The sequence below is a fragment of the Sesamum indicum genome, linkage group LG2, assembly GCF_000512975.1.
Source record: "Sesamum indicum cultivar Zhongzhi No. 13 linkage group LG2, S_indicum_v1.0, whole genome shotgun sequence".
In the NCBI taxonomy this organism is placed as follows: Eukaryota; Viridiplantae; Streptophyta; class Magnoliopsida; order Lamiales; family Pedaliaceae; genus Sesamum; species Sesamum indicum.
This window is the reverse complement of record NC_026146.1, coordinates 2091276-2115230: the sequence shown is the minus strand read 5'-3', so window position 1 is coordinate 2115230 and position 23955 is coordinate 2091276. Positions and strand designations below refer to the sequence as shown.

The 23955-nt window shown below is 33.1% G+C and overlaps 2 protein-coding genes across 2 annotated transcripts; one reads left to right on the top strand and one right to left on the bottom strand.

Moving 5' to 3' along the window:
- Window positions 2171–6254, top strand: LOC105177131. Its single transcript, XM_011100175.2, has 5 exons — window positions 2171–2693; window positions 2790–2863; window positions 4540–4675; window positions 4765–5049; window positions 5732–6254. Exons 1-5 carry the CDS (start codon window positions 2577–2579, stop codon window positions 6002–6004), a joined length of 885 nt encoding a protein of 294 aa, XP_011098477.1. The 5' UTR covers window positions 2171–2576; the 3' UTR covers window positions 6005–6254.
- LOC105177121 (annexin D1) lies at window positions 15597–18776 on the bottom strand. The gene is made up of 5 exons (XM_011100163.2): window positions 18611–18776; window positions 17800–17945; window positions 17415–17633; window positions 16180–16392; window positions 15597–16116 (listed from the first exon to the last, which is right to left on the bottom strand). Exons 1-5 carry the CDS (start codon window positions 18684–18686, stop codon window positions 15820–15822), a joined length of 951 nt encoding a protein of 316 aa, XP_011098465.1. The 5' UTR covers window positions 18687–18776; the 3' UTR covers window positions 15597–15819.

Genomic DNA, 23955 nt, shown 5'->3' with positions numbered 1-23955 from the left:
CTAATAAGTATATGATTTCTCGATTTTGCCCATAATATTTGTCTTTAATACATTTCAAAGGATTCAATAGTAATTTATCCACTCAGCCCATGTGTATCAATCAAAAGTAAACACACGATTAAATCTTATCTGGTACAATATTACTATTAAACAGCTTATAATTAATTCAAAACTTTTTATCATTCATTTAATTAAAAATAATCCCATCAAATTACTTATAAAGACCTTATCCCCCTTTTTAGGAACAACACAAACACTTGAAAATTTTGAAAACTCGAAGGGGAGAAATGCTTTTTGAGTTGCAACGGTAGCGGAGAAGCAAACACAAAAAGGGGAAGCTTCACCTTTATCACTACGTCAGCGGCGTGAAGACTTTTTCGTGCTTTTAAGGGACGTAATTGCCCCTTCCCAAATTTAATTCCTTCCTAATTTCCCTTCTCACCAAATTCCAACTCATAATTAAATGATAATAATAATAATAATAATGCCAATTGATGCTTAATTTTAAATAATTCTACCTACTTCAAATAGTATAATAATTTCTTCACCTACATATATATAAATAATTATAATAGTATCCGAACATATTAGACACATATCCCATATCATCGATTGCAAACGAAGAGTTTAAATGACTTATAAATTTAAACCTCCTCTCCCTAACTATGTATGTAGCCGGGCTCTGTCAAGCTCTAGCGGCCGACAGGCTATTAACTTATCAAGTCTCCGAACGTTAACTTTTTTTTATTATTAAATAAATAAATAAAACTCGTTTAAATTTGTATATTTTGTGTTTTTAGTTTTAATTTATATATTTTGATTTTCGACCAATTGTAAATTATTTTTAATTATTATATAAAATAAAATAGTTTTTTAATTACATTTTTTTGGCTATTTTAGAGAGAGTTAACAAATGAAATGAATGTGGGAATTGATGGGAACAAATTTATTGTTTATGCCAAATTTTTATTGTTTATTATTTGAATTTTCAAATTAGTAGTTTATTTTTTTTTATTTGGTGAATTTTATTCAAGATTCAGGACAAATAAATAGACGTAGATATTGCTGATATCAATTATGCCAACTAGTAGATTTCAACTTGTCCCTCGTTGTTACACTAATAGTTATAAGAAATAGTTGTATTTATATCATTGCACATCGTATTTAAATTAGAATAATTGTTACAATAATTTAAATTTTTGATGAATTTTATATTTTTATTCACCAAATTAATTAATTTAAATTTTGATATATAGTACTAAAGGAGTGTTTGCAAAAATTTCTACTTTTAAAGAAGTAATTTTTAAATGAAAAGGTTAAAAAGTTGCAGTAGAATCAAAAGTGAGTAGTGTTTGTAAGAAAAGGTAAAAAGCATACGAAAGCTAAATTGGATAGTGTTGGAAAAAACATCACTTCTAAACCAAACTTAATTGTTTAAAGACGGTTTTATCCCATGTGTTAAAAAGATATTATTTTCCCTTATATTTGCACTTGTTGTTTGTAAATAAGATATTTAATTTTTTTTAAATATTAATGGAAAAACTAAATCTTTAATTTAATAATGCTCAAATTAAGTAATATAATTATTGATTATACACAACAATTAGACTTTGCATGATTGGAAAAAGAGAAAAATATCATTTTATTAATTAATAATATTTATATTTTTTTAATGATATAAGAATAATATAATTAGATAATGTAGCATATAAAATATAAAATATCTAACAGATTAAATATGTGAAAGTGAAAATTTTATTATTGTAAATTATTTGAAAAGTCCAATATCAGTCCTATTTCAAAATTTAAATATGCAATTTTAATATTTATAATTTTATTAATAATAAGAAACGTTGATGGAGAAGAAATTTATAGTTCTCTATTTAATTGAGTTTAATTTAAACAGTTCGAAAATATAATAATTAAATAAAAATTAATATTTTTAAATTTATCTTTTAATAAAAAAAATTAATAAAAATTTAAATTAAATTATTGCAAACACTCCCTTGCAATATGCAAACACAACGTTAAAGGGGTAAAAACGTAAAAGAGAAAGGGGGGGGGGGGGGGGCCCATTCTGTCGCTGTCACGTGCCATCCAACTAAAGCACATGCCGCCTCCTATAAAATCGAGAGAGAGAGCAATTCAAAAGAAATTCAATGCAAGTGCGTCACCAAGAGCCACTCACCTCCGGTTCTCTCTGTGCAGTTCTCTCTTTTTTGAAGTGTGTAAAATAAAAAATAAAAGAAAACGGGAAAACGGGAAAAGGAAGAATATATAGAGGCGCAGTGGTGTTGCAGCAGTATAAGAATAAGCAACAGCGAAGGCACTTTCTCCAGAGCAGAGCAGAGCAGAGCAGCTCCCCGACCAACAAAACTACAGTGAAATCTCAAACCAGCAAAGCCATCGTTTCGTTCACATTTCAGCTTCAGATCTCATCTTTCGCTTCTGTGAATTGATTTGTTTGTTGAGGAAAAGGAAACAAAGAGCGAAGAAGAATTCTTGGTTCTTTACTGTTTTTTGGTTTTGAATCCTCTTGTGTAGGAAGAGAATCGGTTGAGAGTTGTTTGATAGCAATGGAGAAATCCACGCCGGTGCGGAAGCCTCACACTTCGACGGCAGATCTGCTGACATGGTCGGAGAATCCGCCGGAATCTTCACCCGCGCCAGCTTCCTCTGCTCGCTCTCACCAGGTAATGATTATTCTCCACTTGTCGCGGAATTACTTTTTCTTGTAATGTTTTCTTCTTAATTCAAATTTTGTATTGAAAATTTGGATGAAATGACAGCCGTCGGATGGGATTAGCAAGGTGGTGTTCGGAGGGCAGGTTACTGATGAAGAAGTTGAGAGCTTGAATAAAAGGTTAGAGATCTAGCTCTGTCGATTTTCCTGTTTCCTTCTTTTTCAATACATGTATTCTTTCTGTATGATTCTGATTTAAACGATGTTTTTAGTTTTTTTTTTCTTTTTATTTTTTTCCTTTTCGCGTTTAAAATCTTGGCTGTATAAGCATTTCAATTCAGTAACACTCTTAGTACTGAAGTTTGAAGCAAAAAGGTAGAAGTCAATCTTAATTCAATCATATTCAGCTAACGTTCTTGCTAAGTCAACAGCTACTAAGATATCGGATCTCCCTTTTGTTGTTTATGTTTGTGATCATGATATTGGGATAACCCTAGAGTAAAATGAGTATTGCGTTTGTTTTTGTTCCGTCTAATAAACAACATGATTGTCCCATTCAGATCTTTGAGTGATTTATCAACAATTCATACGTAAATGAAACTAGGTTGTCATTATGAGGTCAACAAGTGGACGGGGTATTTTATGTTGTCCTTATTGCTTTTCCATGTTCGATGATAAGTAGTCTAAATAAGAGTATTTCGGCAAAATCTGATGCCTTTGTATAGGAAATATCTAACTCTATGCATGTTGAATCTCTGGTCAATTAGAAAGATCTGTCTAAATTTCCTTAGGGTGGATTTCTTTGTTATTCCCACATGATACAAGGATTTTGAATGACCTATTCGGTCATATGGATCGATCTGATCAGTACTCTGCTGAAACACAAATTAGTTTATTGTGGAACCTTAGGAGATCAACTTTTTACAAGTTACTTTATTAAAAAGTCTTGCATGTTTACTTGATTTCTAGACAGCTTAGCATTCCTCAGTTGACAATTACGGTAAACAGGAGAAGAGAACCATAAATTGAATTAAAATGTTGTTTCAAAGCAAAGAATCATTTTAATATCCCCTTGTTAACATTCAACAAACCAAAAAATAAGAAAAAAGATAATTTCACAAAGACATTTTTCAAGCCTAAACATTTATTTTAGGCTAAATTACAACGGCTTCCCCTGAGATTTGTCATAATTACGAATATACCCTAATATTTGATAAAATTATGTAATCTTTGGATGGAGGTATGAAATTGTGAACTTTGTCCTTATTGAATTTTTCTTAAAAAAAGTGAAAAACTTATAAAAAAAATCAAACTAAGTGGATGAAAAATTTCAAAAGTTATTCAATAATCCATAAAAAAATCAGAAAATTTTAAAAAATAAATGAAATTATAATTTTAATCCACAAGGGCGTTTTGGTCAGTTTACAACAAAAAATGGATCGATACCTAACGGATTGGGCTAATTGTTAGATGACCGTTAAAATTAGGGGGGTATTTGTAAATTTTCAAACAGCGAGGGGTTATTCAAATTATGCAAAACCTGAGGGGAGGTCGTTGTAATTTACCCTTTATTTTATTAACAAGTGTTTGCTAAAGCTCTGTCAAACATTGCGTATTACTTTAAATATGGTAGCCGACGAGCCATTATTGATGACCTGACAAATTGCTGGTTGGCTCAGCCGTAATTCTTATAATATAATCCTCACATGCTAATTAGATCACCAACACAGAAAACTGTTAGCATATTATTGTTATGATAAGATGTGATTTAGCGGAAAGATTTTTTTAGTTTCCATCTTTCTTCTGGCTCCTCTTTTGCAAGTAAACTCTTCTCCTTGTGCGTTATTGTATCCCAGGAAACCATGTTCTGACTATAAAATGAAGGAAATGACTGGCAGTGGTATTTTTAAAGCCAAAGGAGAAAATGGAGCATCAGAATCAGAGGATGCTGGCCAGACCCCAGTCAATAAAACTGGATTGCGTATGTACCAGGTATTTGTTTAAGCATTGCTGGTCAAGTATTTTCCCATGTTATTTAAGATGTGTTCAGAATTTCACTGACCTATTGGAATTGTTTGTAGCAAGCGTTGGCGGGGATCAGTCACATTTCTTTTGGTGATGAAGAGACAGTTTCTCCCAAGAAGCCAAGCACTCTGCCTGAAGTTGCTAAACAACGGGAGTTGAGTGGAAATATGGAAAGCGAGTCTGAGGCAAAGTTGAAGAAACAAATTTCTGATGCCAAAAACAAGGAGCTCAGTGGGCATAATATCTTTGCTCCACCACCCGAAATTCAACCGCGGCCCTTGACTGCTCGAGCTTTGGCATTAAGAGAAAGCATTACAATTGGGGAACCCCCATTACCCGATGTACGTATACAATTTGCTATACTTTCACCATTGGTACAATATTTATCCATGAAGTATTATACCTTTTTCCTTGCTAGACTCGAGTGAGAAAAAATGAGAGCTGGAAAGTTCAAAGTGACAAATGAAGATTATAGTTTAAATAAGGGTAAATTACAGCGACATCCCCCGAGGTTAGACCTAATTACACGAACTGTCCTTTATAAAATCATAGGTACATCCATTCAGGGGGTGTTAGTGCAATGTCCCGGGGGTGTTTGTGTAAAGTTTCAGCATGGAATAGAGAGTGCGCTTGTAAAAACAACTATAACCTCAAAGGATGTATTTGTAATTTTGTAGAAGACAAGGAGAGCTTGTAATTAGATCTAACTTTAGGAGGTAGCAATGTTATTTACCTTTAAATAACATGTCTCCATCCCTATCAATTGAAGAGCAGGAGCAAGAATATCCAGGATCATTTGGAGAGTTTCCTTTCTTTACAACAAGCAGTCCTTTCAAATGTTTAACTAGGCCCCCCAGCGTAAGAATTGGACCCTTTTAAATATTTCCTAAAGATGTTGAGACCCTATCTAAACATTCTGTGCTGATGTTTACTCTTAGATGTAGGTAGAACTAATGGTTTTTCATCAATATATGCATACTTTTGGTACTTTCAACTATGTCTGAACTTTTTCTGATTTAAAAGGGTGCTGGAGGCCAGAGGAACGGTGCTTCAAGTGAAGAGCCTGTGATCAAGACATCAAAGAAGATTCCAAACCAGAAATTCACAGAGCTTTCAGGAAATGATATTTTTAAGGGAGATGCACCTCCCACTACAGCTGAGAAGCCACTCAGTTCAGCAAAATTGCGAGAAATGAATGGCAGCAACATTTTTGCTGATGGAAAAAAGGAATCTCGCGACTACTTTGGAGGGGTGCGCAAGCCCCCCGGTGGAGAAAGCAGCATTGCCCTGGTTTAACTTGTTAGGTCTAACTTCAATTGTTCACTCGTCAATTGCATCGTCGTCGTTGTCTTATTTAGTGGGATTGTTGCTCGTACCATTTGACATCTGTCGAGAGGTTTGCTATGTCCTAGGTGTGATTAACATGTTCCAAAGCTTATGAACAGTTGGCTAATTGAATTGCTTGTCCATAGTTATTGTGCTGTGGTTTCCATGTTTATGAAGTGCTTGACTATTATGGTTTTATCATAAGTAGTCCTTTTAAACAGCCTCGCTCTTGGTTCTTTTACTTATCGTTTTCTGCATTCTGAATTCATTATTTCTACTCGACATTTCATCTTTTATTTTCAGATGTATGAATGCATGCCAATGCAATTTAGCGTGCACTTATATGATTCTAGGAGAATTCTACTTCAGAAGTTAATTACTGAAGTTGGAGAATTCAAAGTCTGATAACTTCCACATCCATCCTATAACAGCATTGTGGGATTCACCGGCAACTTTCATGCCAGGTCCTAGCTCTAGGGGAATGTTGCCATACTGGCGTGGTGTCACTACTACTTTCACTGCCTTTGTGCTAGTCTAATCTAGTTTCGAGTGAACACGACAACACCAGCGTCACCACTTGGCGCACACATCAATTGGCTCCGTGCTAGATCCTAACCTTGGGCGAACATGGCAATATTTGTGTTACCATCTACTTGGACAGGTGGGTCTCGCAGAAAAAAGTAGACAGTGGAGAAATCTCTAGTGTAGTTGAAAGAATGAATAAGTGGGTGTTGGTGGTGGCATGAGCCCTTGGTTTGGCTTGGGCAATAGCAACTAATGAAGCGGTGTTGTGGTGGGAGAACTTGTGCTGCTGGTGGTGTTGTTGGAGTGAGGGTGGGATGGTGTTGTGGTGGTGCTGTTGATGCTGCTGCAGCGGTTGTTGTGGCTGTTGTTGCCAAATTTTGGGGATGGAAACAACTAATAGTTGAGTGGCCGGTAATGGTGGAGGGGGCGGAGATAGTGTTTGGTTGAAGGAAAAGCAAGGGAGATTTAGTGATGCACATTGTCAATGGCTGCCATGACTTATGCAAAGCAAATCTCGACAGCCGTATTGGATTCTTGCACAGCCACCGCGAGGGATGCGATGGAATCATGGAAGGAGTTGTGGTCGCAAGCTGCTATGGCGGAGGTAGAGATCAAAATAAAAGCACCAAATGATAAAATCAAAAATTATAAAATGAATTATCCCAGTTCAAGTAGGGATGAAGCTCCAGAAATTGAGGAAGAAGAAGAAACTTTTCTTAAAGTTGTTCTCTGTTTCTTTCATACCCAACAACTTGCTAAATAGCTTTAGTAATACATTCAATCCGTTGGATTAAGGGACATGTGTAATTTAACCCTTTTTTGGAAATAGCGAGAAACAACCATAAAGGTTGGGCTTTGAGGTAAGCAGCTAAATAAACATATCTTGTTCGAATATCTTGGACTTGTAGTCTCTATATCATAAAAGATTGCGGGCTTATCTGCTATAACTCTGTTGGGTCTGACCCTTTGATATAATTTCGAAAAAATACACCTGCTATTGAAGTCGGAGAGTATAAAGTCAGGCAAAACCCCATATGAATTCCAAGCCAGGCGCTTTGAGGTTTCAGCAGCACACAAAGGATTATAAGCACACTATGTTGGAGCATCTTGGAGCAATGAGCTCGAAGATACTAAGACCACGGGGCTTAGTGATGAACAATACTTGTCGGTTGTGCTTTGTTCGCTTCCCAGTCCTCAATGACTTTGTATGAAGCTCCTTGTGATCAACACGACATCTTGAGCTAAAAGCCCAAGAGATGAGGTAGCTAGAGTGACTGCTCGTGTGACCTATATGGGAAAACAACAACAAGTATCCTCAAGGAAGCCTAAGCATGTTAAAAATGGCAAAATAGGGCCAAAAGAAACAAAGGATGCAAGTAAGCTCCTACCAAGAGTGTACGCGGTACGGGTTGGTCCAATTTAGGTCATTTTTGGCCCAACTCAATGTTTATGGTTTTTAGAAAGTTCTGTCCAAGTCCAACCCGACAATCATCAAAACCACACTTTGCTGTCTAATTGGGTTGAGGCGGTTTCGACGCTCGAGTCAATTGCTTGTATAATCATATTAATTTTTTTTGACAACTTGTGCTTTTGTTATAATTATTTTGTCATAATAAATGCATTTTCTAGTAGTGCTAATTATAAAAAATAGAAAAATATGATATATCAATTACAATGTGTAGAAAATAAATACTTATACATGGTTATATATTTATTCAAAAGAATACAAATAAATATAAAAAAAATTGTCAATTTTTTATGTATAAGATTGTGAAAAAAGTATTTATTTCGAATTAATTATATAAGAAACTAAATATAGTAATATACAAATATTAAACAAACATTATTTGAAATGAAATAAGATGATTATAAAAACAGATTGTAACAAAAATTATGATATCATCTATTTTAATTTCTTACATTTATCAACAACATGAAAAACATAGATGATTGCCAATAATCAAGAATTAATGAACTAATTGATCTTATTTACATATTTATACGGATACAATACCAACAAAAAAATATTGTAATTATTACCATTATCATTGTAGGGTACACAACCCTAGGTGGTATCCTTTGAACAAATACCTAACCAAACTATTACACTTGATATGGAGTAGCAGTAACTGGAGGAGGGGTTTAAGCGAGTTACCACCACCACGGCGCGGAGAGGATCAGAACAGTGCTCTGATACCACTGTAGGGTACACAACCCTAGGTGGTATCCTTTGAACAAATACCTAACCAAACTATTACACTTGATATGGAGTACGAAACTCCTTTAAATAATTACAGACCGAGATTACAGAGATAAATGAATAATACACAAAGGAAATAAAGAGATAGATGAATAGAACTGTGAGTTTAATAGCGGCTCAGGAACAAGCCAGATTCAGCAGAAACAAGGGTCACGGGTCACTAGGCACCGTACCCACAGAAAACTCGGCCCACGGTTGCACCTCACACAGAGAGTAGATCACAGAGATCAAGAACTGGAAACCAGTACAGCTGTTCACTCAGAACTGTTTAATGGAAGGGTAGAGGTATCTCACAAAGATTGCTCGGTTTTCACTCTCTTCCTCACAGAAGAACAATGGCCCCTATTTATTCGAGGAAATAGAGCCGTTGGACTGAGGAGGGTTTTGGGGTGGCTTTCCTTTAGCCATTTGTTTGAATAAGGAAAGCCACCACCATTAACGGTGGTGGAGAAGGTAACAAGAATCTGCCATAGAAAGCAGCAAGAAGAGAGAGAGAGATGGTGTATCTCATCGGCAGCGGCGCAGAGGAGTGAAATGGGAGGGAGAGTTGACTTAGGGTTAGGTTTAGGAGTTTAAGTATAATGTTACCTGGGTCGGGTTATGAGAGTCGGATACTGGGTCGGGTGAGGGCCTTCCAAGTTGGCCAAGAGTTTAGTGGACCGAGATAATGGGCCTACCAACAGATTGGGTCCTGGGCCACACATATATACCAACAATCGTGAATATTAGTTTATGTATCAAAACTTTTGTATAAACATATGAAAACATTTAGTATATTATTGTTGTTGTTCTTCTTATTATTATTATTATTACCATCATCATCATTGCGCTTGAACGTGGTCTATGTGGTCTACATAAAATCAAACTCGATTGCCGAAAACCCCTAAGCTTAGTTTCTTCATATACATTAGTTGTTGAAATCAATTGTAACTTGAATTAGGGTTAATTTCATTTTGTCTTTTGAATTACGATTGTTTTTACATTTTGGTATGTGTGTGTTAACTTAAAACTTTACAAAATTTTGCACTTTTTCATTTGTAATATAATATTTAAGGGTTATATGATGTGATATTTTTCACATACACACAGCATGTGAATTTTTTCCGACAGCAAAATCAATAAAAAAACCAGTCATATATAATAATGTGCAAATTTCGCAAAGTTGGAATGATAAGTTAACAAAAAAAAAAAAAAAACATTCAATAACAAAATATAAAAATGGGCATAATTTGAAAAATAAAATATAATTTACCCATTAAATTATTAATACGAACACAAACAAATGTAGAATGAATCATAGAGTTGGACCATCACTTTTCAAATACACAATGTCTGGCAAAGAGAAAAGAGAAGAAATCCAATGTCTTGTTTTCAGTATCTTGTGTGCTAAAATTGTATGTATTATTTAGCACTATTAAAATAGACACATTTTTTACTTGTCATAATTTTTCTAATACACGTGTCTTGTTGTAAAGGAGTAGTACTCCTTGTTTAATATTGCTCTATTTGTAAGGGAATAGTACTCCTTGTTTATAGTTTTACTAGAAATTCTAAAAAGGTAGTTCTCCCCACTGTAATTATTTGTGTGTATTTTAACATAGATCGGACTGGAGACTCCGAAAAACTCCCCACCTCTAAGTAATTTTTGTTAACAAATAAAAATAAAAATGTAACGTCCGTAGAATTTTTCACGTAATTGGGAGAATAATTGATAATTATTGAAAATTTAAATTTAATTAGTAAATAAATTATAGATTGAATTTGGAATATAATAACACTTGAACGAATTAAATTGGAGTTTGTTATAATATTTGGGGCAAATTATAGTAATTAAGAAAATGAAAAGGATGTAATTGGTATTTTAAGAAAAGTTTAATTAAATATAAAATAATAATAATGTTTTATGTACATAAATAATTAATATATTTATATATATATATATATATAATGAATGAGGAGAGAGAGAGCTTGAAGTGAGGCGGTGGGTCCTCTTCTTTACTCCATCTCATTTTAAAACTTATACACACATGCACAGGAATACACACATTTACAAAACACACTTATACATACACAGTTCCGCAATCTCAGGTATGAAGTTTTGATTTTAATTTATATTAATTTATATAATTATATTATTTAATTAGTTCTTTTATTAAATATAGTTTATATTAAGCGGTGAACTATTTAATCGGAGTATTTTATAATTTTGGCTATTTAAGTTAGTGTCAAATTAAATATCACAATTGCTATAAAAATGATATAGTTGGGCAATTAAATTATTTGATTTGTTAGATTTAATTATCATTATAGTTAATTTACACAATTCCAACGGAACGACTAACCAAATATGTAATTCTATGTATTATTGCTTAATTAAATTGTATAGCAATGATAAATTGGTAGAAAATTCATAGAAATGATTTGAGAATTATATTTAAGAAATATTATGTTATTAAAGAGGAAAAATGAGAATTTAACGATAATATAATTTACGGATGTTATTAAAAATGATAGTTATGGATATATAAGGGGTTTAATTAAATGAATTCTTATGAATTTATTGATGAATTAAATATATATTTGAGGAGTTTAGAAAAGGTAGTTATTTGAAAGAAATGGAACAGGGGTTGGACTTTAATATAAATAGAATATTAAGAGATTGATAGAAAATGTACGAACATTATATAATAGGTTATTTGGAGTTTATGGTATTCTATATATATATTGATTATATGTATAACATTTTGTTATAGGACGTGACGACAAAGTAGAGGGTTGAGCAGTTCCTCGTGAATCGAAGTATTTTGGAATTTACGGTAAGTATAGCTAATTGGATTTATATATATATATATATATATGTGTGTGTGTGTGTGTAGTATTATATAAATTATATATATTGGTTTCTTGGACGCGAACGTGGATTTGGCTTTATATTATTATTGCGTGGCTTTCGTATATTGATTGTTTATATAATTAGTTGTGAATTATTTGTTAGAATACCATAATATAGGTGAAATTATTACTATGTGGTATGTGATGGTAATGTAAAGATATGCGGGGTATGATTATGTGATAATCATATAATTGATTGTTGATGAAATCAAATTGGGAGTCGTTATTGAGGAAGTGATTATTATAAAGAATAGAATGACGATTGTGAATGAAAATAAAAGATGATGCTTACCTAATTGAAAACACAGTCAATGGTTTATGAAAATGTGATTGATGATAATGTGATTGATATTGAGATATGAAAAATATGCGAATTAAGCTAGGTACCATGGCGCGTAGGGTACTGGGGTATTCCGGGGCAGCAGGGAATATCCTGTACTTGTTAGCTACACACTAGGTTGGTGTGGGGGTACCATGTTTGTTGTGATGTCCTGTGCTATATTGCTACACAGTTGGAGTAAAAGAGTGTGGGGATATCACACAACGGGTATCCTGTGTTGTATATGATATGATGATGGCCGGCGAAACCATTGACTGATGTATACCAATTAGAGTAAGGGGGGCCCTTAGCTAATAAACGATAATGTTGAATATTGTGTCATAGATTGATTTATAATTGTGAGTAGGTATTACTGCTTATATTTGTTGTTGCTATTGATAATGACTGTTAGTCGATGTGACTGCATGTACGTGAAATTGTTGTCTGTGTATATATATAAACTGATCAGCTATACTTATTGAGTAGACAACTCATTCCTTGCCACGTACTTTTCAGGAGATAGGTCACACTGACTAGCCACATTGACTTTGAGCGGTGCCGTCGTCTTTATTAGGTGGGTCAGCCGTGACTTCTGAAGCCAAAGTTTTTTATTATTGGGTTGTAATATTCTGGTCTTTTGTCGGGATTTATGTTTAAAAGTTGTGGTATGATTTTTCTTGAGGTTATGTACACGAGAACATGTAGTGAGGATAAATATTACTTTTGGTGGTATATATTATCTTTTGTGACATATAATATTATATTGATAAATTAGAATTTATTTTACTGATTGAAATAGAATTACTTATAGAATGAATGTTGATTAAAGAAATGATGAAATAGAAATGATTAGATGTAGCGAGTAGGGGGTGCTACAAAAAATGAGTAAACTAACTAGAGATGGTTTGTTAGAGTCTCTAACAGTTAGTTTTCATGTTTGTGAGTCTTGTTTGATTGGAAAAGCAAGCCAAAGACTTTTTTGTAAGACAATTAGAACTACTCATTTCATTTGGGGTTAGTGTATTTGGACATCATTTTGATAAGTCATGTTTTTGTATGTGTCTTTGTGATGTCTCTTTTTTTTTTTTTTTTACACATTAACATAATATTTGGATTTCAATTTTTGAGTGTTTTGATGTGTTTTCTGGAGATAGAAAGAGAAAAATAAATATAAATAAGTATGAGATGAAGATAATGTGTATATTTGGATTTATTTTTAGAAATAATTTAAAATAAGTGTTGTATGTTTGATGTTGTGTTTTAAGAGACAAAAGTCACTGTTTATTGTCAAATCATATCTCTTTTATATATATTTATACATATATGCAGCACTGTTCATTGTCAAATTCTGTGTCTTTTATATTATATTTATATATATGTGTGTGTGTGTGTATTATATATAGAAAGCTCAAAATAAAAAAATTACAGAAATAAGGTTGATATTTAAAACGTTTATAAAAAATATATGTTTATTAGTTCAAGAGGTAATTACATTTTGTTATTCGAACTATGACTATTTTTATAGGTTGATATTTAAACCTTTTGTTTTTTTTTAACTTACCATCTCAACTTTGCAAAATTTTGCACTTTGTCAATTATAAATGTTTTTCAATAAAGTTTTTTGTAGAAAAAACATCACATTCAGCGTGCATGTAATATTTAAGGGTAATGTAATGTGATATTTTTCACAAATTACACAGCATGTGATATTTTTCCGGCAAAAAATTCAACAAAGAAACTATCGTATATGACAAAATGTAAATTTGACAAAATTTCGATAGTTAAGTTGCCAAAAAAAAAAAAAATTCAAAGATAATACTAAAATGAATCAAGTTGAATATTGAAGGAATTCAAAGATAATTCATATAAACTCAAGAATAAAACTATGTGCTATTGCTCAAGAATGTCTAGAGAAGGATTTAAAGTATATTTCTTGAGTGTACATTAGCCTAACTAAACAACTGATAACTTCTCCCAACTGTAACAGTAAAGTGTTAGTGTCAATGCTATATACAAAAACGCTTTCGACACTAAAGAAAGGACAAAGTGTCAACTCACTTAATTAACACAACACAAAAACGTGTTAAACAAACCAACAACTATTATTTAAGCCACTACTTTTGTTTTTCAGTCCTTCAAGCTTGCATCAGTTGCGATATAAGGGGGTGTTTGCAATACCTTCCACTTCTGCTGTTTAAGCAATAATAAAAATTGCGAGTGTGATTCATTAAATTTGTTAATATTAATAAAAAAAAAAGAATGAAAATTGATACTTGCTTTGGAATGACTTATTACTAACTTATTGCAGGTTAAAATAATTTTTTTTTCCGATTAAACTACCCCCTTATTACGGTAAAGAGATACCTTCTCACATGTATTAACGTGTAAAAATATATGAGGGTAATTTGATTATAAAAAAAATTATTTAACATGTAATAAATTAATAATTAGTCGTTCGATGAAAGCAAACTTCAGAGAATTTACGTGTAATTACACCAAACCTTAGTAGAGAACAATTATCCGTTACGTAATTTTTTGTTTTCTCAATTAGAACATGTACGTATAGAAATTTCTATTGACATAATGATGTATATATGCGTAGATACATACAAAAGTATATAATAATAGAAAGTATTTACATCACATTTTAAAAAGTTATGATTGGTTATAATATTAATATCTATAACTAAAAATTGTGATGAATAACTATTATGAATCTCGGCTAAATAAGACAGATGCAAAAAATTAATTTTTCAATCATTAAAAAATTATTTGTCACAACTAAAAGTCATGGCAAAAACATTTGCCATGATTTTTAACCATGAGAGCATTTCATAAATATTCACAATACAACCTTCGTGTTTTGAGAGAATTACATTAGCATCCATTGATTTATGATTTATTTACACAAATCACCCCTAACTTTTAAAAAATTACACATGCATCCTCCAGAAACATCAGCATTATTTATACAAGTTACCCATATTTTTTCAAAAGTAACACAAACACTCACAAAACGCCAGCATTATTACACCAACTGCCCTTATTTTTTAAAGGCTAGAGATTGGATTTGTAATTACACAAAAGATAAATAATTTAAATAAACATACCATAAATTAGGAATGTAATTGTAATTATCCCTAAAAATTATGTTGCACAAATACTTCAAAACATGTTCAGAAAGTAGCCAAAAATTTAAAAAGAAGAAATACAATTTGAATGAGAAATGTCTAACATTAGTAATTATGTGGCAAAATATAATAAAAATGTATAAATTTGATTATTATATATTTATATCACGATTTTAATTTTACATTTGCATTGTTTCAGTACTTTTGATGTATATACAATCTTCTCATATAAAATATTTTATTTTAAATAAATTATGTATTTATTATATATTTTTCTTGATCTAAACAAAAGTATTTACTTTTACTTGAAACTCCCTTTGCTGTCATTTCCAAAAATTGAATAAACAAATAGAACTTAGTTTTGTTTTATTTTCTTTTTGTGGATAACAAAACATTTGTATCATTGTAGTCATGTTATGTACCCTTTCTGTGTTGTATGAGTGAAAGATCAATTTACCACAAAAGAGGGAAGTCCGATACACATGACGACATACGTAACAACGAAGGTTCCTCTATCAGAGGCATGTTATTTAGCTCCAAACCAAACGACACTCGATCAAACTAGCAAAAGTTCGATAAGGTTTCTAAGTTCAAAGTTCAAAGCAGGATTAATGGTTCAGTACCATAAGCACGAAAAGAGAACAGTTACCGTCCCACCTCATTCTGGCCCATGCCCGATGAGGGTCAAAAGCATTTTCTCATAGTCTCCACTTGTGTCCTTTGCAATGGCTTGCTCAAGTGGCACACTGCTCCTCTTCTGGTAAGCATCTTTAATAACCTTCATGTCAACCTCAGCCCTAGTGGCAACAACTCTGGTAAGAGCTCCTTCCTCTGTTCCCAGCTTGTTGATTGAAAGACGAAGAACCTTTGCAAAGTACTGCTCAGGGCAGACCAAACACTTGATGGTAGCTCTCAGTAAGGCCAGAAACTCGTCTTTAGGGTCAGCTTTCAAGTTCTGCCAACACAATACTGTCAAGTATATGGAGAAGATAATGCTAGCTTGACTCAACTTACATACCTTGTTTATATCGCTTCCAAATTCATTCTTGTATTGGTTCAGTGTTGCATTGATTTGTGCTTTACTTCTTGTGGTCAAAATCCTAATGATGTCATCACAACTGTAAGCCTTCTCGGAGATTTTCTGATGCAGAAGTTTAGCTTCTGTTTTAGCAAGAGTCAAGTTGACATCATCCCCTCCGTATCGGTATGAACTCACCAAGGGGACCAAAAGCTGAAAAAATAAAACAAATCAACAATATTATCATCATCCTTGCTGAAGGAACATAAAGAATTCAAGTCACAAAAACAGCTGTGCTTTCAAAAATCTATGTTAGTTAAGCAAGTTTGCTGAGTAACATCATAAAAAATGCCGCCTAACAACAGAGTGGATTTTCAATTCCGAGTCCTATTGCATCTTCTAGTCAACACGCCAAGTTTACATAGATTCGTCATTTATTTTATTTACGAAATGATCTTATGAAATAGAAGATGTAATAGGATTTGGATTAGAAAATCCAATCCTACCTAACAAAGGACACTTCTAATCTTCTCTGTGTGATCTGTTGCTATTGTTCCAGTCATCTAGGCTCTTTTGAACAATGTAATATTCTTAACCACTCCTGAGGAATAGTGCTTTCAGATTTAAGTTTGAAAAGTATGTTTCCGAGGAGTGTAGAGGACAACATTCTTTACGTTATATTCGTCAAATAATGTTCATTGAGGTCCCTTATTTGAAGGACTTGGTACCAAGAGACTATGGAGCTCAAGACGAAAAAATCAAATTATCTCATATATAATGCATCATCTAGGGAGTTTCTAATGATAAACACCAGTCTGATAAAACAAAAGAGTAGTCATTTTATCTCACATGTTTTATCTGAAAAAAATAATAACTCTATCTAGAGATTGACTGTGTGAGTAGCTTAATTGAGAATGCATATGCCAGATTAGTCATTAGAGCAGTAGAACCAAAATCAGTGTCACAACAAAATAGCAAATCACACCTTGTTAAAACAGTAATATACAGAGATATCTAAGGGACAATTGCATAGACACCTTTGAAGTTTTGAGTATTTTGTAAAATGTGTTCCATTTTGAAAAATTACAGTAACACCCTCCGGCAATCATGTTTTTACCTTGCAAATTCCACTTGGTAATGTAAAACATGAGCAAGTGGTATAATGTACCTTTCTTTAAAGTCATTTCTTTTAATAAATACATAATTCATTGACATGATATTTTGTTTGCTTTTACCTTGCGGAAGTCACCAGATGTGTGATAAGCAACATCCTCCTCAAGAGATCTCTTAAAACAAGCATGATAAGCTTCCCTTGCTAGCAGTAGTTCCTTTGGAGACCTTGCACAAGCGATCTCCACAAGGACCTTATTGCTCGATGTCCACTTTTTTATAGCTTCATTAGCTAAAAACGCATCGCGCTCTGCAGGGTCCAGCGTCCAGAGCTTCACAACCCTCTGACTTAGACATTGTGAAATGGAAATGCATTAATTTAAATACGAATCACCCAATGAGCCCATTTGATATCAATCATATCATCACGGAGTATATATCATATGGACTCAATCTTTCAAGCAATGGCAGTTAAAACAAAATAAAGATAAGAAAGACTCAAAAACGAACCTCAAAGTCACTTGTCAGTTCCTTGTCCAAAACTTTGAGCAAATCCTCTCCATAGGTCTCTGCATATACTTGTCTAATCAGCTTCCTCTGGGCAGCATTTCGATGGCCCAAAATAGATATGATCAAACCCTCATTCGTTCCCCATCCTGCATAACATTCCATCATTATTCAACCTCATTAAGAAAGAAACCTCAGACTAACAAGAAGCATAAGATAGAACAGTAAGAATACAAGACACTGCACAAAGAAACTAAGCAATAAAGAAGAACAAACAAATACACATCTTTCTTCCATTCGATATTTATGAATATTCTTTCACTATATAAAGGATCATATTTAACTCTCAAGACTTTATCAAACGGGTAGAGAAAGTTAAATCAAATGCATACATCTTTTGCATTTTCATTTCATCAAAATCCATCACATAAAGAACGCATATAATCACAAGAAATTATCAACAATCTAAGAGATAAAATCCCAACTCTATTAAGAACAATAACAAGAAACATAAACATAAACATTACTACACTATAAACATCTACAAAGTACATTCTATACAGGATTCAAGAACTATACAGAAAAGGACACCCATTCATCCTTCATCTCTCTTGACTATCTCAGTCGGATCATCTAATTTTCTCATTCGCGGATTAGAGCAAGAACAAGGGATCATGAGACAAACTATACAAACTCCATATCAGGATCAGTTAAATCGAAGAAAAATAACCGAAAGGGCAAATCTCGAGAAATTTTTGAATTCAAGAAAGGAACACAAGAACCCTCCACGAATGAATCTAGACCCGATCAAAACCTGCAAATGCCTTGCGGAGCTGTTCACAGTCTTCGGCCACCGATGGAACCTGAGATGGAACACAGAGAGTCGACATTGTCTTCTCTTTCGGTGTGAGAGTGAGTGTAGTGTACTGTGTGAGAGTGATGATTTTATGTGGGGAAAACCCGGAAAAAGCGTCGGCTTGTATGGCCCTTTGCCTTCTTCACGACAAAAACAAGGGGCTAGGGGACCCAAGCTGCGACACGCGTCATTTCATTGATATCTTCAAATAGCATTATATAACTAAATGTTATACAAAGATCGGATAATTCGGGTAAGTAAATTGCATTAAGAAAAAATCATAATATACAGTCGTATGGCTTATGTTGAGTGTCATAGAATTTGTCATAATCTATACAAGGTTATCGTACTAATTTTATTCGGTAGTATACGTAATCTAATTTCGTATAGAATAATGTTAACCAATGCCGACGGGTCACGATCCAATTGTTGAAATTTTCTTTAGTTGCGCTTCTGCCAAATGTGATATACTAGAGATGTTAAAAGATTTCGATAGACAGCGTTAACCATGTGCTTTCCCCTCCACTTTTGCGCAGCAACCATCACATCAATCATCCATCACATCAAAGATCGGATAATTACACGACTCTTCTCTAAAATTTAATTTAATTATATTTAAATTTTTTATAATTTTAAAAATTAAATTAAATATTCTTGGTATTTGATTATATTTAATAAATAATTTTTTCTGTTAGTTAAATTTATTGTTATAAAAAATTAATTATAAATTGATATTTATCCTCGATTAACTTATTATTGATTAAATAATTTTTTTAACTAAACTTTCCTTACCAGTGAAAATATACCCCTCTCATACATTAATGTTTGAAAACGTGTAAGAGTAATTTGGTCATTAAAATATTGATTTGACCTATAATAAAGCAGTAAGAAGTCAGTAGGAGGTAAATATAGATTTTTTTTTTCTAATTCTTTTGTTAATATTAGTAATTCGGTGAATTTTGGCTAATTTTAAATTTATTTGTTGGACGAAAGCAAATATCAAATTTAATTAGTGTAATTTTTCCTATAAAAAAATGTATATTTTTTGTTTAAAAATAACTAAAATGTAGCATAATACAGGAAATCTAATTCGGTGAATAAAACTTAAATTAAATATTTAGTACGTATAAAAATGGAAGCAAAAACATTCACTCGGTATTTGGCTTTTGTTTTTCGGAGTATTTTTTATTTTTAACTTTGGTATGATGAATTGTATGGAATATTGAAGTATTATTTTCTTTTTATTTTTATATGTATTAATTTTTTATTTTACTTATTAAAAAATAAAAAAATTATAACTATTATTTTAATATTTAATTGTTAAATAATTTTTTTTAAAAGAAAATTTTGGTTCACTGAAATACCAAATCAGAAATAAAAAAAATTATTAATTATTGGGGTTGAATTGATTAATTTGATTTGGTATTCAGTACATTAATCTATCGAAATTATGGTTCAATTAGGGTTGGTTTTATTGAATCAACACTCTATTGACATCAAATAATAACAATAATTATCAATTTAACCCAAATAATTGGCTAATGATTGTGTTTGAAGTTAAAGTCCATAACAAAATTGAACTTTACATATTTACAAAATAATAAATTCATAGAAAATCATACCAAAATCTACTGTCATGGATCAATTTAAAATAAACTATAAAATTTATTGTGATTTTAGATTGTCTGATTAGGCCAATACATGTTTAATTATGTCCTAGCCCCATTAAGGGTATTGCTCCAGCAAAAATGTTTGGTTTTATTTTTAACTTGTTTTGATTGGTTTATAAAGATAGAGGGAGAAAAACAAAAATAAATAGGTGTAAGTTAGAAAAAGTGTATATGTTTGGATTTGTTTTGGAGATCATATAAAATAAGTATGTTATGTTTGATGTTGGTTAGTGGGAGACAAAAAGTATTGTTCATTGTCAAATTATATCTCTTTTATATATATTTATATATATATATATGCATGAATATGTATATAATTTATTTAGTTGTGAGTGGAATAAAATAAATAGTATTTTCTAATTATATTTGTACGGAAATGAAAAAATATAATTTATATAAATACACTTTTATAAATAATTAAATGCACTCTAGTAATCCATTAACAATATTTTTGTTAGACGTTTCTATGCAAGGTGATAAATTTAAATAAATTATTGAAATAATGTATTATATAAATTAACCGCGTAGAATTGACATATTTTTTTGTGTTTTTTAAATTTTCTAATTATTCCAATGATGTAGAAAAATATTACGTACAAAATATTAAGTGGTTAAAGAAATATATTTGTATTTAAAAATCAAATACAAACCTTTAACATGTAAATCAACCCTCCAATGCATCCTTCATTTTTTATAATTTTGAAAATCCACATAATCCAGTATTAACTAATTAAAATTTATAACTACATATTGCAATAGTTCGGAAAATATATTTTGGATTAATACGGAGCAGTGTTCAATTAAACTACGACAATCAATTCATATCAGTCATTGAATGATAAAAGACGCACAAAATCATGTTCCCGTTAACTTTGTAAGTAGCATATGACAACAAGTGACTGGTTCATATATTCTACAACAATACCACTATTACTTAAGGACCGTCACGTCGCTGTGGTGGAATTCCTTGTGGTCGCCGTGAGCGTGTTGTACTGTCTCCCTCACTATGCAAATGGCCTCTACGGTCGGATTGTACGCCAAAGCGACGAATGTAATCTGTCCATGATTCAATCCCGCCAACTCCAGAACCCATGTCCAGACTTCGACGTGGCGCTAATGAAATATTGCGGGCCAATCGTGGGCCACCATCCCTACGAGCTACCTGTTCGACTACATCCCAACTGACAATATCGGTATGCGTTTGGTTCGTTGTTGCAGTGGATCCCGAGATGATAATGGGGGCATCTTCGCCACCTCTCACAAAACTACGCGGTGCATTACTACTCTGGCTATGCCTCCCGTCACTATGCACCTCTATTGGACCAAGCGGCAGTCTAATTGGGCCCCATATCTCGAGCATGCTGGGGTAATGAGGCTCTGGGTACTGGTAGTATCGTCTAGCCAACGGGTAGATCTACAACAGGTTCATATTGACAACTAATTATTGAAAAATAAATATTAATTTAGAAATAGCAATTGTTAGGTTTCAATGATTGAATTAAAGCGATAGCATGTCATACCCGTGTCGTATGTGGTCATAGCTTGTCAGGAAAATCCATACAAAATGTTTCAACGTCATAATAAATCCCTGGTATTTGAGTGATTTCGTAGAACTAAAGAAAATGCTCCTTCAATTCATAAAATTTCTAATGGACCTGATCTCGTGTGTAATGATACACAAAATGCCGTCGTAATGACGAACCCACTGAGACATGTGTGCCTCTGCACGATCATCTCTCATGGGGACCCGAGTGTTGTCGTCAATGATCATCCACATTAAGCGCTGCTCAACGTTTAATGTCCAATGCTCCTCCTATGGAAAGCCAGTCCGCTCCAAGTATCTGCGATATGCCATGCCTGCAAAATAGATACTAATACCATTGTGAAAAATAATGTTAACAAGAATAATTATGTAAGAAACGTCGTTGGTTTGGTTTATGTTTAGGTTTGCAACATCTAATCTAAGAGTATAAAATATAAAACATGTATACACCGAGCTGATACCATAATTAAATTCTTACGAACATCTAAATTATATGTTGAACATATTTAAAGGTAGTACACTGGGCTGAATGTAACGACCCTAACCAATTTTGACTCATAATCCTCATTTGGTACTTGTTACACGCTAGTCAAAAGTTGCACATTAGCATTACATCCGGATGTAATTACTTTATGTTTATCAATGCCTATATTGGATTATAAGATGCCCACATCTGCATCGCTATGTTGTCACGGAATATGCGTTGTGCTTCTAATTCAGTCACGGTAGGATGTTCTCTATGGTAAAATGCATCCATATCAAGAAGAATTTCATTTTCTGGTTCGTTGAAAATGATGTCATCATGACTGAACCTATGGATGAAGTTGTGAAGTGTACAATAAGCGATAACTAAATCCACTTGGTGCTGAAGAAGGTAGCTCGGCATCCCCCATTGCAATATTGAAAACCGTTTCTTTAGTACTCCAAAGCAACGCTCAATTACATTTCGCAAACGAGAATGGACATGGTTAAATAGGTCCTGTGGGGTACGGTATCGGCGACCATGACCCCTATACTCGGCTAGGTGGTATCTAGTACCTCGGTAAGGCGCAAGAAAACATTGATAGTTTGTAAATCCAGCATCCACTAGATAATACTTGCCTGCAATACTTTATAAATCAACATCAGAATTGATAATATAAGAATTGCTAGTCCCCCTTTAATGGTGTATAATGGAACTCACCATTTGGAGGAAAAGGGAAAGCTTGGTCTTGTGATATAGCATGGTTCAAGATACGGGCATCAGCCGCACTCTCTTCCCACTCAACATACACGTACGTAAAATTCATATCGAAGTCACAGATAGCTAAAATGTTTTGTGCTAGTCGCCCTTTACGAGATCGATATCGATTTTGATTTATCTGCAGGACCCATGCAGGCACCAAAGTACCATCTATCGCTTAGACACAATCCTATGATTCGTCGAAAAAAATATTAAAGCATGAATGGAGATTAGTTATATGGATGAATTGCCAAGTAAAGAGTCAACAATGCAAGGCGGACTCTAGAGAGAATCATCCATCTTATTATGTTTGGTGTTACTTTAATCTTGTATTCTTTTGTGGTGAATAGAAAAGGATTTGGAAAAATTCTCTTCCAACGGGTTTAAGGTAGGGCAATCCCCTTTCCCCTTATCTATTTCTACTGTGTACTGAGGCGTTGAGTTCCTTGCCGAGTCATGCTGAACCAAGTTGGAGACCTTAAAGGTACTGCTATTTGTCATGGAGCACCAATAATTTCTCATCTTTTATTTGCAGATGACACCCTCATTTTCTGTGAGGCATCCGTTAAGGCGATAAATAGTATTGCTCGTTATCTCATAATTTACAAGAATGCATCCGAGCTAGAAATCATCTTCAATAAGTCAACTATTATATTTAGCAGGAATATTGATGGCAATAGAGGAATCACATGGCGTCAATCCTTAATATTTGTCAAGAGACCGCCACGACAAGTATCTGGGTCTTCCTGCTGTGGTAGGCAAAACGAAGAGAGAGTTGTCTTTACATCCATTCGAGACAGACTGTGGAAGCACATTTGTGGATGGAACGAGAAGCTATTGTCACAAGCATGGCTTGTTGAAGGGGTCG

Bases quoted from the DNA above. Each gene is read 5' to 3' on its own strand.
- LOC105177131 (XM_011100175.2), top strand. From the start codon at position 2,577: ATGGAGAAATCCACGCCGGTGCGGAAGCCTCACACTTCGACGGCAGAT. The intron at 4,676-4,764 runs GTATTTGTTTAA...AATTGTTTGTAG, and splicing joins CTGGATTGCGTATGTACCAG to CAAGCGTTGGCGGGGATCAG. The intron at 5,050-5,731 runs GTACGTATACAA...CTGATTTAAAAG, and splicing joins GGGAACCCCCATTACCCGAT to GGTGCTGGAGGCCAGAGGAA.
- LOC105177121 (XM_011100163.2), bottom strand. From the start codon at position 18,686: ATGTCGACTCTCTGTGTTCCATCTCAGGTTCCATCGGTGGCCGAAGAC. The intron at 17,946-18,610 runs GTTTTGATCGGG...AATGTTATGCAG, and splicing joins GCTCCGCAAGGCATTTGCAG to GATGGGGAACGAATGAGGGT. The intron at 16,117-16,179 runs GTATGTAAGTTG...TTGTGTTGGCAG, and splicing joins TTGGAAGCGATATAAACAAG to AACTTGAAAGCTGACCCTAA.